Genomic DNA, 16,981 nt, shown 5'->3' with positions numbered 1-16,981 from the left:
AAATTCATTATGCTACGGCCGACTAACATAATACCAGGATGCTGGCTTCCCTACCGTGGCAAGGTCATCCCCTCAGGGATGTTTTCACATAATCTGAGAGTAATTATAAAACAAACAGCAGAAGCCGTTGTGTCAGATAGCATCAGGGGCAGAAACACGCCACAGTGGCAGCAACACTTCAGAGAAATGGACGGTTCAAGCAGGAAACCTGAAAAAGCCTATCACAATAGTATCTACACATTCTCAGCCTTTACCAAAACAATAAACCCTGCATTTCTATTGTTGGCAAGACTGCAGATGGGTGGCTGGACATTTATGACGTTTTGTTTTCAACCGCAGGTGGCACACAATTATAATCAAACCTATGTGTTTGAATTGATAAAAAAAGCTTCTTTTCTGATTTAGTTTTCGATAAAGAACAGCAAAAATAGTGTTCAAAATAGTGTCAGCAAGCCCTATAATTATCCATATCTTAACATTATCATCTAAAGGCAACATATGGCTTTGCAAAGTGGGTGTGAAAGGGTGTGTGCTTCTTCTGACATTTTCAATCTGAATAGCTGCGCATAACAAGACTCACCTCTTTTTTGCATGAAACTGAAGAGATCATCGAGAAACTCCTTCCTTTTCTCGTCATCGTCTAGTTCGTACAGCTGTGAAACGAAAAGAAGATGCTTCGTTAGTATTCTGAGGATTTTGCATTAGGTTATTAGAGTTATGAAGCTATAAATGTGAAACACATATAGCACAGCCCTTTTATCGTTAAATACTTTATATTAAGGTTGGATGCTGATACACTCACACCAGTGGAAAACCGCATGCATTTTAAGGGCGCTTTTCCCTTTATTGGCATATCCATTATGTTTTCTCATCCTGTCCCCTCTCTCTGAATGGACATGCTCAAAAGAGCCTTTTAAAAGCCGTCTCGTGAAGGAGAAGACTGCAACCTGATGGAAATATGCTCCTCAACCTTCACTTTCAATAAGTCTTAGGCTACGTTAACAGGCGAGCAGGTCGATACAGGAAGACAGAGGGATGACCTTTGGAAACAGCGGGGCACATGGAACAAGGCCCCGGAGATAATAACCGATCATTTAGGAGTGTATTAGCTGTCACCAATATTAAAGGACCAATGCAATCAATGTCTCAGAAAAAGGTACAGTGGGTTTAAAGTGTGAATAAGACACAACAGGCTTTTACCCATATGTGACATTTCCAAGGCGTACAGCACAAATAAAACGTTCGAAATACGACGAGGAAAGAAAATCTCTAATCGGGAATGAAGCTCTAAAATGCAGTAAAGCCTGTCAAGTCATCTGCATAGATGATATCTGACAAACTCTGTATGCTTTCATGTATACGTTCATGACGTGCGGCAACAAAAGTGACATTTCAATCAAAGTTAATTGAAACGAATCTACCCCTGGCTAAGCACTTGTCCATATGTGTGCACAAGCTATGACACATGATCAACTGCCTGGCAAGTTGTCAAGCGATAGAATGTAAACCCTGAAGAACAGAATGTGCTTCTCTCAATGTACACAGATTTAAATACAGATCGGCTATATCAAATTAGATCATATGTTAAATTCTTCTAAACATTCTAAAAAAGCAAACTTTTTTTTTTCCAACATTTAAAATAGCCTCTATAATTTCTAGTGTTTTTTTATCGCTTTTATCTATTTAATGTTCTGCCCACTTCAGTTGAAGTGCCAGCAGCCATAAGAGTAAATTAGCGATTCACTGAGATTCATTAAGAGGTGATGTAATAGTGACTCTGTCAGTCGCAGAGGTCATCACTAAGCTAGGGTGACCAGTAAAGGGGTAATTAAGTCAAAAGTGTAATGACGTCTACAACATTGCATTAAATATTAACAGATGGAAAATACATTAGAGCTCTGCTTCACCTTTGAGTGCTCCATTATGCTCATATTAGTTCTATTCCCAGCATTATGACTGCAGGAATGCAGAGCACTGAGGCATGTAGTCTCACAAGACTGCCATGAATCGAAATCTTGGTGTGACTGGAATGATTCACAATTTGAAATCACTGATTATATGGCAATATGTCATACAGTCATGTCCAATAGTTGGTGACTAAAATGATTTAAAATCTAATTAATATCTAAAAGAAAACAAAGATTACATTTTTTAAGGTGAGTCACTGCAGGGTGAATAGGGTAAAAAAATTAACTAACAGTTATCGACTTACTTACCCAGTTGATTGATTACACTGGTAACTGCAAATTTTTTGCATTACAAGTTTTCTAAAATGTTTGGTTTAAATATACAAATGAGGCATTATTTATTGAAATATGTTTAATAATATTAATAAAATGTTTTTGCAGAGGGAATTTTGAGAATGAGGGAATCAAATTTTTATATCACTCTATACTTCAGAAAATATGTAGAACAGATAGACTACAATATATTTTCACAATTTTTGTGGGAATAAAATGTCGCATATAAAAAAATGAACAAATCCCCCTGTAAAAACCATCAGGATATAGATAGGAATAAAAATGTAAAGTTTAGTGTGTGTAAGTACTGAAGTGGAGATTTATGGCTCAGAGTAAGAGGAAAAAAAACTAATTTTGAGAAAACAGCCTTTAAAATATGTATTGTAACTGAAATCTATTAACACAAATAGATAAAATGCTATAAAAAGAAACACTTAACAGTGTCTTTTGGATGTTATCTTTCCACTAGTCTGAAAAAACACTTTATGAAAAACCAAAAAGTCAAAAATCTTCACAGGTGCATGAAAAAACAGTGTTTTCGCTGTCACTGTCTTTTAAAAATTATTTAGAAATATTAATAAGAAATATTTCACGGTCACTAATCAAATAACAGATGTACTCAAATCACTTCTCAAAGCAGGAGAATATAATAATCAGGTTTTAAAGGGATAGTTCACCCAAAAATGAAAATTACCCAATAATTTACTCACCCTCAAGCCATCATAGGTGTATATGACTTTGGTTGAGTTTTATTTAAAAAAAAAAAATGTCCTGGCTCTTCCAAGCTTTATAATGGCAGTGAATGGCCCAATAAAGTGCATCCATGCATCATTAAAAGTGCTCTACATGGCTCTAGGGGGTTAATAAAGGCTGCCTGAAGTGAATTGATGCATTGGTGTAAGAAAAATATCCATATTTAAAACTTTATATACCATAAAACCATTATTAACACCCCAGAGCTGTGTGGAGTACACCTCATGATGGATGGATGCACTTTATTGGACTTCAAAATTTCAACAGCCATTCACTGCCATTATAAAGCTTAAAAGAGCCAGGATATTTTTTTAATATAACTCTGATTGTATTCATCTGAAATAATAAAGTCAAATACACCTAGGATGGCTTGAGGGTGAGAGGATGATGCTGAAATGTTCATTTTTGGGTGAACTATCCCCTTAAATAAACTTGTTGCTCAAATGCTGAAGGACAAAGAGACAAATTTATTGTGTTAATGATATAATGTGCAATGAAAATTGTGTATTAAATTAAAAAATACTAAATATATGGCTTTCGCTGGTCTCAGACTTTTAAACTGCACTGTATATATATATAATAACTCATTAACTACTACTACTACTAATAATAAATGTAAATATATATATATATTTATATATATTTTTTTTTAAATACCTCAATTAAACTGACTGTTTATTGATTAAAACCTCACTTTGTGCAAACAAGTCACATATCTACTTCATTTGTAAGCCAGTCTGGTCGGTCATCCCTTACTGATCTCCTCACTTGCTGAGCACATGTATGTGTGTGTGTGTGTGTGTGTGTGTGTGTGTGTGTGTGTGTGTGTGTGTGTGTGTGTGATCATTATAAAGTGTCTCAATGATTCCTCGAAGTTTCGGATGACACAAGCTGCTTATAGTGTCAAACCCCCAAGGCTGCGTGATCACACCCTGACTCAACCTTCAGCAACTACAGGTTCAACATGTATAGGCAAAAGAATGTATGAATAGACAATGATAAATATGTTATGAGTATTTGTATGTATGTGAAGTAATTTATGTATTATAGCATTCACATACAGATTCTATTGTGCAAATCTTTCTTAATAGTTACACATTATTATTTTTCAGAATACAAAGTAAAACCTTTGAACACTTTTAATCTAGATCTCAATACAATCTGTATTTTAAGCGTGCATGCTGAAAGAAGTATCTTGCTAGGATTTCAGTAGAGGGAGCTCTTCACAATACAATACGACTGAAACGTTTCACTTCTATCAAGACATTTCTACCAGCTCTTTCAGAACAAAACCAGACCTGCAAATCAAGGACACTGACTCTCAAGACTTGAAGTAAAAAAAAAAAAAAAAAAAAAAAAAACACACATGCACACTTTTCTTGTGTTTATACAAACAGTGTTCAAGAGAGACACGCTATAGACATTGTTTCACAATCCTCAAATTAGGTAGGTGGGCCAGTGACAGGGTGACATTCTTTGTGACTGAAAACACACACTGCTCGTTTTGTCAAAAGCAATGAAGGGGGAGTTGGGCTATGACTTTGAACCCAGTTAAAGTGGAGCTTGGGGCAGTCTAGAGCTGCTACATGTCATACCAAAACCTGGAGGCTCAGCAGAGGGACTGACTGTTGACCTAAAAGTTTGGAAATGCTTTTAGTTCTACCTAGTAACCTCTGTGACCTTGCAAATAATACACACCCGGTGTTATACTCGTGGGTGTGCTCATTCAAACGTCTGGCTAACAGCACAGATGAAAGGCAAAAATGCAAGGCATTATCATTTAGAAACAAAGCAAAGTAAAAATAACGTGTAAATATTAGTGGCCATATTTCCATTACAATCTTTGCAAAAAGCCATTTATTTAACTGCCCGATCTCATGATAAAAAACATCTTTGGAAACTTTTCCGCAAGACATGCAATATATGTACCTATAAGTACATATCACTGCAGTTTCCAACAGAAATGAACACTGGAGGCGTTAAAACAGCGAGTACTTGTAATCGTTTTTATACACAGTTATGATTACAGCTTCATATGTTTCAAGCTTGCTCGGTAGCTCAGCCGGCACAAAATTGAACTTAGGATGTGGACTCCTTTTGTACGAATCCCGTGAAAAACATGACACTCGATGAAAAACAAGCTAAAAAGGCAGCTTGCAATTGCATTTTTACGTCACATTCGCGTTTCTTCATACTACCAAGTAGGTTTAGGTTGTAATGCAGATGGTACATTATTTTAAAACGCCACAGCGCATTAGAGTTACAGCACCAATCAATGGACATTTCAAGAACTGCAGTGACACATACAAAACCAACATCACATAAAACAGTGGTTCTCAACCTTTTTTGGGCCAGAGCCCCCCTACCCATTATTCAGGTCCCTCACCGCCCCCCATCAAATAAATCATAGTCTAATTGTCCTCACTAAATATTAAAGTTGATTATTATTAGTATTTTGTGTTTATAATAAGGACTGTTATTGTATTTATAGTCATTCAAATGTATGAGGTCATCACAATTTTTACTTAATTCAAGGATGCATTGAATTCAACAAAAAAAGACAGTGATGTACTTTTTTACAGTAAATTTTATATATATATATATATATATATATATATATATATATATATATATATATATATATAAAACAATAATAACATTCATTTACAGAGTTTTTAAGCAAATTGTTGATTTCCATTGCTACAGCGTCAGTGTTGTTGTGATGCTGATATACTTTATTGCCCCAAATTTAAAAAGACTAAATAAAAAATCCTGTTTAGAACATCCAAAAGGACATTTTTACATAAGTGATTTTAGTTTGTTTGTCCATTTCTGGAACTCTTGAACTCCCTTTTTACTGTTGTGATATGTTAGGATATTTTCAATTAGCTTTCAGTAAAAATAAAAAATAAAATATCCCTTGGAAAATACCCTCCTTTTTGAGAATTTATTGAATTATTGAAATTAGATAGTAGATATGGTTAATTTTGTGGGTAATACCACATTTACAAATGCAATGGAAGAAATGTAAACTCTACTTTACTATATTTTCACAATTTTTAGAATATTTCAAAGTTTGCTTACAAATACCTTAAAGAAAACTAAGTACAACACTAAAAGTTGGGATGTTTTGTAAAATGATAAAATCTATGATTTGTTAATTCTATTTAACTTTTATTTAATTGACAACATTACAAAGAAAAGATTTCCAAAGTTTTCACTGTATTTTATTAAATATAAACATTTTTTTTTAAGAAACAAAAGTGCAACACACTGCCAAACAATTGGGACAGAAGAAAAATAAAAGTGAAAAGGTTATAGAATAAGCTAAACTGTTTTGAAACAGTTGACAGGAGGCAGGTGAATTGGTAATAGGTGAGGGGATCATCTTTGGGTATAAAAGGAGCTTCTCAGTCTTTGCAAACAAAGCTAGATCGTGGCTCAAAATTTGTTTATATTAACAAAAATATGTTGGTCAGTGTAAACATTGGAATTTGTTTCTTTGTACTTCAGTCAATTAAATAAATGTTAAAGAGAACAAATTACCTATTCTTGATTTTATGGCATTCAGCATGATTTCTGAAAGATCATGTGACACTGAAAGCTAGAGTAATGAAGCTTAGCATAAGAGGAAAACACATTTTAAAATATATTCAATTAAAAAGCTTTTTTTAATGGTATTTTTTTTTAAACAAACAAATGCAACCTTTTTTATTTATCCATTAAAAATCGTATTTGCCTTTTTTAATAGTAATGTATATTTTATTTATAATACTTAGGTTACATGCTTTTAAAATAAGCCTATCTAAACCCATAACACAGCCCACATTAACCCATACATAATTTTATTTCAAATATGAGTCACACTGAGTCCGAATATTTCGTCCGAATTTTTCGCACGTTCAAAAATAAATACCTCATGTAATGTTAATCACACTTGCACACTGCCTCCTTAATTTTCGTCCATCATAAAAAAAAAAAAAATTCGGATCGGGTTTGATTTTTTTTTTTTTTTTCGCATCTGTAGCAAGCATTTTGAGAGGTGTTTTGACAGTTCAGAGCCACCGTACAACAAGAGAACGCCAAAATCCAGAATTGCGTCTGTTAAATTCATTCACCTTGTCCCGCAGCACAAAGCACTGTGGTCATTGTACGCTGAGTTCCCAAATAAATTAGTGGTCTTCTTTAATATGTGGCTACAGTAATGCTAGCAAAGCATTACAGATTACTGACATCCTGAAATAAACTTTGAATCACCCGGGATAATCCCGCAGTTTATTAATAAGGAGGTGCGCCTTAAAAGTATTCCCTCATTCCTCTGTATCTGTTTCTCTTTTTAAGAAGAGAGCGGACAACAACATCGTTCTATTTCGTGTTGTTTTGCGTTTTTTCACAACGGATGAATTAATAGCCATCGGACTTTCTGTGTGTGACGAATTTTTAGGATTAAGAATACGAAAAAACGCACAATTTTCAGACTCATGCCTTTAACACTGCTACACTGGCCGCGAATGGCGCAACAAATTGCGTTAAAGCACATAGATCCCGTTATAATCTGTCATTCAGTAACTCAGCTCGTGCGCTACAGTAAACGCATTCCGCGCGCTTATGCTGCAGACAAGTTGACAAATAGATATAGAAAGTGCGCTTTGATGCATCCAGTGTAGAAATGGCATTAGGATGTGGCAGACCGTTTTCTTCTGCAAGTTTCAGCTCAAACATATTCGGTTTAAACTCGTTTTAACCAAACGCCCCCCAAAACCACCTCAGCGGTGGTTTTGGATCACAATAGAAGTCATTTAAGGTTATCTTTCCTATAGAACAGGTCTATACATTGTTCTTTTATTAAACAAACTAAATTGCCTTATGTTATTTATCTTATTTACACAAAGGCATGTCATTTCTGTCTCTACATGGTCGCGCGTTTACAATGTCTCCTCCAAGAAAACAGACGGGATCGCGGACTCCATAAATAAAAACGGAATTTACTATAGCGCGAAATGCCACGTAATTCATTGATTTTTGGATTAATAAATCAAAAGTTTGTCTGTCACTTAAATCAAATCGTGATATGGACTGGTGTCTGTGAAAACTGAAATGCAAAAAGACCGTTTTAATATGAATCCTGCATGTTCCGTTTGCCTCTGTATGTATGAATGGCGGAGACACGTTTTTTTTTTTTACTACACGCATACTGAAGCACAGTGACGCTCCCGCTAATTTTTGGCATTTGCATCTCACATGAACAGATAAACTTAATCGACAAAGCTGCTGTGAGTGTCACTTTTACCGTTTCATTTGAGAAAGCATCATATCATACTGTACACACAGAAACTTCACGGCGACCTGTCAAAATAAAAGTACGGTTTAACATGAAACAGAACAATATTAGTCCTGTATTACTTTTGTACAGTATAATGTAGGTGTTTATATATTCCTTTTTAAATAGTTTGACGTAAAACAATATGTGACCCTGGACCACAAAACCAGTCTTAAGTCGCTGGGGTATATTTGTAGCAATAGCCAAAAATACATAGTATGGGTCAAAATTATAGATTTTTTTTATGCCAAAAATCATTAGGAAATTAAGAAAAGATCATGTTCCATGAAGATTTTTTGTAAAATTCCTACTATAAATATATCAAAATCTAATTTTTGATTAGTAATATGCATGTTAAGAACTTAATTTGGAGAATTTTAAAGGTGATTTTCTCAGTATTTTGATTTTTTTGCACCCTCAGATTCCAGATTTTCAAATAGATGTATCTCGGCCAAATATTGTCCTATCCTAACAAACCACACACCAATAGAAAGCTTATTTATTGAGCTTTCATATGATCTATACATCTCAGTTTTGTAAAATTTTACCTTATGACTGGTTTTGTGGTCCAGGGTCACATATATGATAAAAAATAAATATAACAACAAGATTAACCACTTAATTATAGAAAAAAATACTACAATTGTTATTGTTTTAAACTGAATATAATTTTACTTCCATGTATTGATTTTAACAGTAAACCTCTGTTTGTTTGCCAAAAATTAAAAGGGTTTATTTTTCATTTGATTAAAAATAAATACATGTTTATGCTTTGATTTGATTATCAGAAAAATTCAAACACAAGAATTAAAAAAAAAAAAAAAAAAGGCAAAAGATTGTAGAGCCCTATTGTTCAAAATGTTAAAATAGAGAGTTTAGGACATATTTTTTCACTGAAATAAATGTTTTCATTATTACACAAAGTAGGCTAAGGTACCGGGAAAAAAGTAACGTTGGCTACCACTACCGGCACCGAGTGATATGTACTTATTGTTATGTATTTTGCATCTTGTAAAAAAAAAAAAAGTTTGCACAGGTATGTTTTCGTCATGAGATCAAGGCTTTTCAAATAACGTCATTCTGCTTGGTCAAACGTGGCAATCAAATATTTTTGTATAATGTCCTGCTAAACCAGTTTTTCTCAACATTTTTGGCCCCCACTGTCCACAACAAGTGGATTATTACAGTAGAATATTACTATTTCAAATCTTTTAATGTAAAGGTACATTCGTAATAAGGTTGAGAACCAGTACACTAAACTGTATTGACTATCATCTTCTTTACACTGGGCTAGTTTTATAGCTCTAAAAGCTCTTTTTTTCTCACATTATAAAACACTTTAAATTAAAATCAATATTTCATGTCCATTTATTCATTCATTCATTTCGTAAATAGCTGTGTAAAAAGCAAGATCATATACAGTGAGATGGTCATTATTGCAAAACAACCCCTTCAGGATGATCTGATTCCTGAGTGAGGGTGTATTTTGTGATCATGACCAGCTGTACATTGTCTCTAATGTAAGGTTAAACTAAGACTGAAAGTCAGAATTCGTTTCTTCAGAAAACGGGAGTGCTGTATATATTTTTTAATGACTGGTCTTCTGAGATTAAGAAGAAAAAGTTACTGGAATAAATAATTTTGACGGTAACAATCACCGTCTGTGCTAACAAACCACTAATTAACAAGCATCAATACTAGAGAAAAAAATCCCATGACAACAGAATCGATCACAAGAAGCTTCCTCATTCATTGTGTGTGGCACTGATAGTGTGGACATTTGTGTGTGTGCGCGCGAGCACTGGGTTCCAGAGCTCCTGGGAAACTGCTGGGCTTAATGTGCCTGTGTGTGTTTGAATGTGAGTGTGAGTGTGTGAGAAGCACCGGCGCAAGGGAGCAGGAGTTAATTAGAGAACAACATGACTGGTCACGCTGGCACTGGTCCAAACTGGCCGACTGCCAGTGCTGCTTCCATTCCATTACACACACACTCACACAGACACACATCCTTACAACAGTGTGCAGCTCTGCAGCGAGCTCAGCTGACATAATGAGATGTGTAAGCTAATATGAAGAGCTGATCTTTGTCTTTCCTTGATGGAGTTCCTCCTAATGGGATTTGCCCGGGTACTTGAGCTGACGGACTGGATTAAGTGGCAGTGAGTTGAGCATGTACTGGCAGAGCTAAGTGTTATTTTACAGGGCCAGTGCAAGGTGCCCCTTTAACTCCCACGTGGGAGGTGTGAGAAATGCCCGTCTGCGTTTAGCGTAGACCTTTGCCCAGACTAAATCAGACTGTACAACACTGCAGTGGGAATTCAGAAATCTGTGTAAAATGTATGACGTCATTATAATAGCCATGGCTGTATAAGAGACTAAAACAAACAAAGTGAATAAAACATTAATAATTAATACTCCCATGATATTAATGTTTATAATAAAATAATAGGTCATAATTAAAACAATAATGATTATTATTAGTACTATTTGGGATGGGCCATTAAAGGAGAACTCCGGTGTGATATTGACCTAAAGTGTATTGAATCATTATACCGAGTGTGAACGTACCTTGCATATTTCATCTCGGTTTGTGTCCAGCTGTCCGAAATCTGGGGTCAGTTAGCCGATGCTCACAACAGGTTGTCAATGAAAGTCAATCGGGCATCGAAGGAGCCATGTAAATAAATCACTGTTTTACGCCATTTACGAGGCACAAAGTAGCTCCACACTTCATCGGTAGACTTCCTAGGGCCCTGACATTTAAAACGAGACATTGAGAACTCAGAAAAAGCACCGGTAGTTTATTTACAAGAAGATTTATACAGACATCTTCCACCAGGAACAGAGCAGTCGCCGCCATCTTAAATGTAGTCACGATAAGTCGAGTGTCGAGCACGAAGGAAACTACAACCTGATACGTTGATAACCTGATAAATTCATTGGTGCTCCACACTCGATTTATCGTGACTACATTTAAGATGGCGGCGACTGCTCTGTTCCTGGTGGAAGATGTCTGTATAAATCTTCTTGTAAATAAACTACCGGTGCTTTTTCTGAGTTCTCAATGTCTCGTTTTAAATGTCAGGGCCCTAGGAAGTCTACCGATGAAGTGTGGAGCTACTTTGTGCCTCGTAAATGGCGTAAAACAGTGATTTATTTACATGGCTCCTTCGATGCCCGATTGACTTTCATTGACAACCTGTTGTGAGCATCGGCTAACTGACCCCAGATTTCGGACAGCTGGACACAAACCGAGATGAAATATGCAAGGTACGTTCACACTCGGTATCATGATTCAATACACTTTAGGTCAATATCACACCGGAGTTCTCCTTTAAATCGAAACCAAAATTCAGAATCTGTAACCGACATCATTTTCTCGTGTCGGTTTTTCGTTTTTTTAATCCTTGGCTATTAAAACCATACTACCGCGAGTGTAGTTGGCGCCATATGGACATGTATGACCATTGTGTTCACGTAAAAAGGTAAGAATAAGACAAATATGATCAGTGATATGCAAGGTTATTATAGTTTTGCTTTCTTTTATTTGTTTTATTTTAATATAGTTTTCAAATTTGCAATAAAATTTAGTTTAGTTTTTATTAGTTTTATTAACAATTTTGTTAGTTTTAGTTTTGTTATTTTGTGAACACATTTCTATTTAGTTTTTATATAGTTTACTTTCAGTTTTAGTTTGAGTTTTTTACAGATCAAGATTTCACCGCAATTCTAAACTAAGCTAAATAATGTGAGACAAAATATCAATTGCTGCAGTGTTAATTCATTTGAAAGAATTATTAAACCTTTAATACATAATATATGTATTTAAAATACAATATATTTAATACACCAATTTTTTATATTAAATTTACGAAAAAGTGCTTTGATTGATGACTCACTCATAAAAACATTACTGGATAATTACGAAAATTATTTATACGATTATTTATTTTTGATAATAATTATTTTATTTCAGTTTCATTTTAGTTGTTCACTAATTTTCACTAATTTTATTTCAGTTTACAAAAATGTTTTCTGATCAATCGTTTTCATCTAAGTTTTAGTTTTCGTTTACGAAAATAACCTTGGTGATATGCAGACTTATCTACAGGGTCGTAAAAATTCCGTCATAATCTATTATTACCCGTCATTTTAATTTTCAAATTTTGATTATAATAACACATTTAACTGCTTTTATTTTTGTTAACATTTTCATTTTTCATCATGAACCTACAGGGCGAGCCTACTGTATAGGCTTATGCATATGAAGAGAAAAGATAAAAAAAATGTCACTTTTCCTGTTCAACACCACACCCAAAGGGCACTTAAACACTTAAAATCGATTTTATTAGATTCATATCTTTATGAACCAATATCTATTCTTAAATCTGAATTGATCTTTTGGTCTATGCTGTTTTCAGTTTATGCATGAATAGTAGTGCGCCTATCCAATAAATCGTAATAAGCTTAAGCTCTGTGCTTTGCTACTTTAAACATGAAAAAGTCTTAGATTTCAAATTCTGTCCATTTCATTAGGATATTCAAGCAATAAATACCGTTTTGGCACTCTTTAATGTGGCGTGATAGATCGCTGTAGTTTAAAACGGTTACTCGCATGTGCGTATCAAATGCATAGCAAAAGATTTGTCATGACGGTTTTGTTTTTGCTGACACACTGGAGCGCGCTCGCCACCAACTGGACAGGGTGGGAATTAATTACAATTTACAGTGGATCATAGAATTAGTCTGGCCTTCAGATTTTTCCGTCACTGATTAAAAAAATCCGTCAATGAAATAACCGACAATTTTTCGGTTAACGCGACCTCTGGTGATATGTGAAATTAGGTATAAAGGGATAGTTTACCCAAAAATGAAAACTCATTAATTACTCTTTCTGAGCTTTCTGACTCTGCATAGACAGCAATGCCACTCCCACATTCTAAGACCAAAAAGTTAGTAAGGACATTGTTGAAGTAATCCATGTGACATCAGTGGTTCAACCATAATTTTATGAAGCTATAAAGAATACTTTTTGTACATGGACTATTTTAACAGTTTCCTTACTACCTTCATGGGCCTTGAACGTCATAATTACATTGCTTTCTATTCTGAACGACAGTCTTAGTGGTTTGGAATGACATGAGGGTGAGTAATTAATGATAGAATTTTCATTTTTTGGGTGAACTATCCCTTTAAATCAAGCAAATCGAATCTTAAAAAACAAGATATATTACCATGGGAAAACTTTGGCAGAGAGATGTCTGCCGTTCTATCACACATTAATCATGTTCAAACATGGCCACCAAAAACATTCACACTAGGTTTAGTCAGTCCTTTATCTTTGGAAGGTGCTGCCGTCAACTGGTGAACAGTTATCTCTTTAAAGCCTTCACAAGATTCTAGTATGAGTGGACTGAAGTCACGAATGACAATTTATCCCTACATCTATTTATCTGTTTTATATATTTATAGAAAATGACCTGTTCACATTCACATGTTTGAATTGGTCAGTATAAGTCTTCATATCTCGCAATCCTAGCTCTGAAATCAACCACTACTTCTGCTTTCATCGGGATGGTGAGGTGCCACAGGGGAGAATGTGGGGATGGTCCATCAACCGTCCTTCACCATTGTGTTTTACTGTGTGATCTGAGGACTAACGCTTTGTCCGTGAGATTGCAAAAGATGCCTGAAGCTGCTCTGCCTGACCTCAAGTTCCGCAGAGATTATTAGATGTAAAAAGGCAACTGAATAAGACCATTTTTCACTCTTCCCATCTGCCATTTCATCACATCTGCTTTTGATAATTTTACCTTTGACATGAATGAAATTCACAGCGCTAGTGCTACACTTTGACCTCATTCATGTAGGGGTAAAAGAAAGAAAAAAGGGAATGTGGGTTGTTTGACAGAATTTAAGACACTTTAATGGCAAACCCCCATAGTGCAATTAAGGGATTAGGCTGAAAACTGCTCAGCACTCACATTTCGCTCTTTAATTACAAGTGAAAAACACTGCAAATCTTCATAGTCACTCAAGCAGAGCCCTATGAATTATACATCATCTGTTTTCTGCATGTGTTTTCCATCAATAATTTAATGTAAAAGCATGTATCCATCCATCAAAGTTTTGTCTTTTCTCGTGGCAGTACACAGGTCCCGGATTACAGTCAGTGGCTTTATGTCTATTTTATAACCTGACCTTTGAGAGGATGTATAGAGAATGTAAAGGCCTGAACTGATGGCCGCTACATACTGGATTTATCCGCTTACACATACAGTACTGACAGGGGTGACTATTGGCTTTTTCTTAAAACTATTAAAAGCGATAGGTCCATAAACTCTGATGACCAAGGAGCAACTGATAAAGCTTTATTATACAGAATAAAATCTGTATTTGTACCATAATAACCCAACTGTACATTGTATTCTTGATTACTCATTAACTATATAAAGCAATAAAAGATATTTTTTAAATACCACAAAGTTTTACAGGCCTTTTGTGGTGTATCTCTCTGTCTTGTGCTCTAAATTCGTAAAAAAGAAAGGTGTATGTTTTGATATGGTGTTAGGAGTGGAGTACTAGTCACAACCGCGGACAGTCCCTTTAATGAATGTATGATGGATTATATAGGCAAAACTAGAAAGCTTGCATGATCTGGCAAACTCTAATCTGATTGGCTTTATGAACACATCTGTTTTATCAGTCCCTCTGGAAACTAAGACACATTTACAAGGTACTGAACTGATAAAATAAGTGCTTCTGAGGAAGAACTAATCATTGGATTTGCCAAAGTTTATTAGATTAGAGGCATCTAATCTAAGTTATTGCTGTGAAATAACCAGTACTTAGCCTATTAGGAAATTCTGATGACATATCAAGTTTACAAAACAAGGCTTTAGTATTTCTATCTATCTATCTATCTATCTATCTATCTATCTATCTATCTATCTATCTATCTATCTATCTATCTATCTATCTATCTATCTATCTATCTATCTATCTATCTATCTATCTATCTATCTATCTATCTATCTATCTATCTATCATTATTTGTCTGTTTGCGATCTACAGCAGTCTTTCTTGTATACCTCAGAGAGCTACAAAGGTGAGCTCTAAAATACAGAGCATTTATTTAGTAAAATTAATCCTCATTGAACAAAGACTTTAAACACTTTGGATAAATAAATTAATAGATGATCATAAGGCCACCTACTCTTTTACCACTTCCACTTCATCTTTGTCCACCTTCGTCTTCCAAAAAATCCCAAATTATGCCTACCACATGCTCGTAAATATTTCACACTGGAAACATTTGATCTGACTCCCTAGAATCTCCAAAGGCCTACAGACCTTGACTACAGAAAGAAGTATGATTCACTAGATTTTTCTCACAGCATTTGGCTACAGAAAGCAGATTAGAATTGAAACACAAGAGAAAGAGACAAGTACATTTTCCCAAAATATTGATTTACAAACATATGTCAAAACAAACAGTGTATAAAAAAGCTAAAACTTAAACACATATAATGTAAATATAAACTAAATATATTATAGACTTTTTAACAAAACAATATGTGTATATCCATTACTGTGATATGTCATATCACTGAATCTAGCACAAAAAACGGCATTTTTACAGAACAAGTGTTATGATTCCTCATGCTACTGTATCTTTAGCTCAATATCTACAGTAGTATCAGTGTGTGTTCAGGATATTCAGGATAATCAAATTTAAGGCTTTTTAAGACCTTTTTAAGACCTGCACAAATAAAATGAATATGAGCAGGGTAGGGCTAACTGTGTCTATGGTAACATATTAAACTGTAAAAAGCATGATTTACAGTTAAAAAAAGTATCATTTATTATACTTATTTTAACAATTATTATCAATAAATAATATTAATTTAATAAAACATAAATAAATCTTTGTGTCTTTATGTCGATCCACCGGTTTCACATTTACAACTGTGTGTTTGCTGCGTAAAAAATATGGGTGGTCTGAACAAAAAGAGCAGACTTACTGAAAAAGCACATTCATTCTCTGTCAGCAGGTGGCGCTTTCTAAACAGCAGAAACATAGTACACAAAGCAGAGATTTGCTAACAGCCCGCGCCAGTGTAAACTGTCTTTTGGAGTTAAAATAGTACTGTCAGGATTTACTAAAGACGCACAGTGAAGAATTAGCACTGAAAAGGCGTGTATACAGTTATAATTGCGCCTGATCTTATTGAATATGCATTTGTAGGAGTTTCCCTTTCAGACGCAAAATGTATAGGAAGAGAGTATTTAAATGAATCACGCAATGTGATTTAGTAATGTTTGCACTTGTCAAATTAGGGGTATTTGCTTAATGCTGGCGGGAATTTGTGCTGCTCTTGGTAGATTGTGCTGGTCATTATGGAAATTATTTGGCTGCATTTGTGTTCTTTAATGTGTGTATTGTTAGTAAATCACACTGAGAATTTTCCCCTCTCATCTGCACTTTTACTGAACTGTGCTATAGTCAAGCGGCAACCTCCCGCTCTCTCTATTGAAACCAACACAGAAGTGGTTTAAACTGCAATTTATCGACTGGCCGCTAGAGACCGGCTGCAAAAGGGAGTCAATCCCATAGACGCCCCATGTTAAAATGCCCAACTTTACAGCAGAAAAAAATATGTTTACA

General features: G+C 34.9%; 1 protein-coding gene across 1 annotated transcript in view; it reads right to left on the bottom strand.

Moving 5' to 3' along the window:
• Nucleotides 1-16,981, bottom strand: part of arid3c (AT rich interactive domain 3C (BRIGHT-like)) — a 92,962-nt gene that overhangs the window by 33,334 nt on the left and 42,647 nt on the right. Inside the window, exon 3 of the mRNA XM_073841005.1 lies at nt 581-653. Coding sequence (XP_073697106.1) covers nt 581-653 — 73 coding nt within the window. The remainder of the gene's footprint in view (nt 1-580; nt 654-16,981) is intronic.

This window comes from Garra rufa, chromosome 5 (genome assembly GCF_049309525.1).
Source record: "Garra rufa chromosome 5, GarRuf1.0, whole genome shotgun sequence".
Lineage (NCBI taxonomy): Eukaryota > Metazoa > Chordata > Actinopteri > Cypriniformes > Cyprinidae > Garra > Garra rufa.
This window is presented reverse-complemented; position numbering and strand designations above follow the sequence as displayed.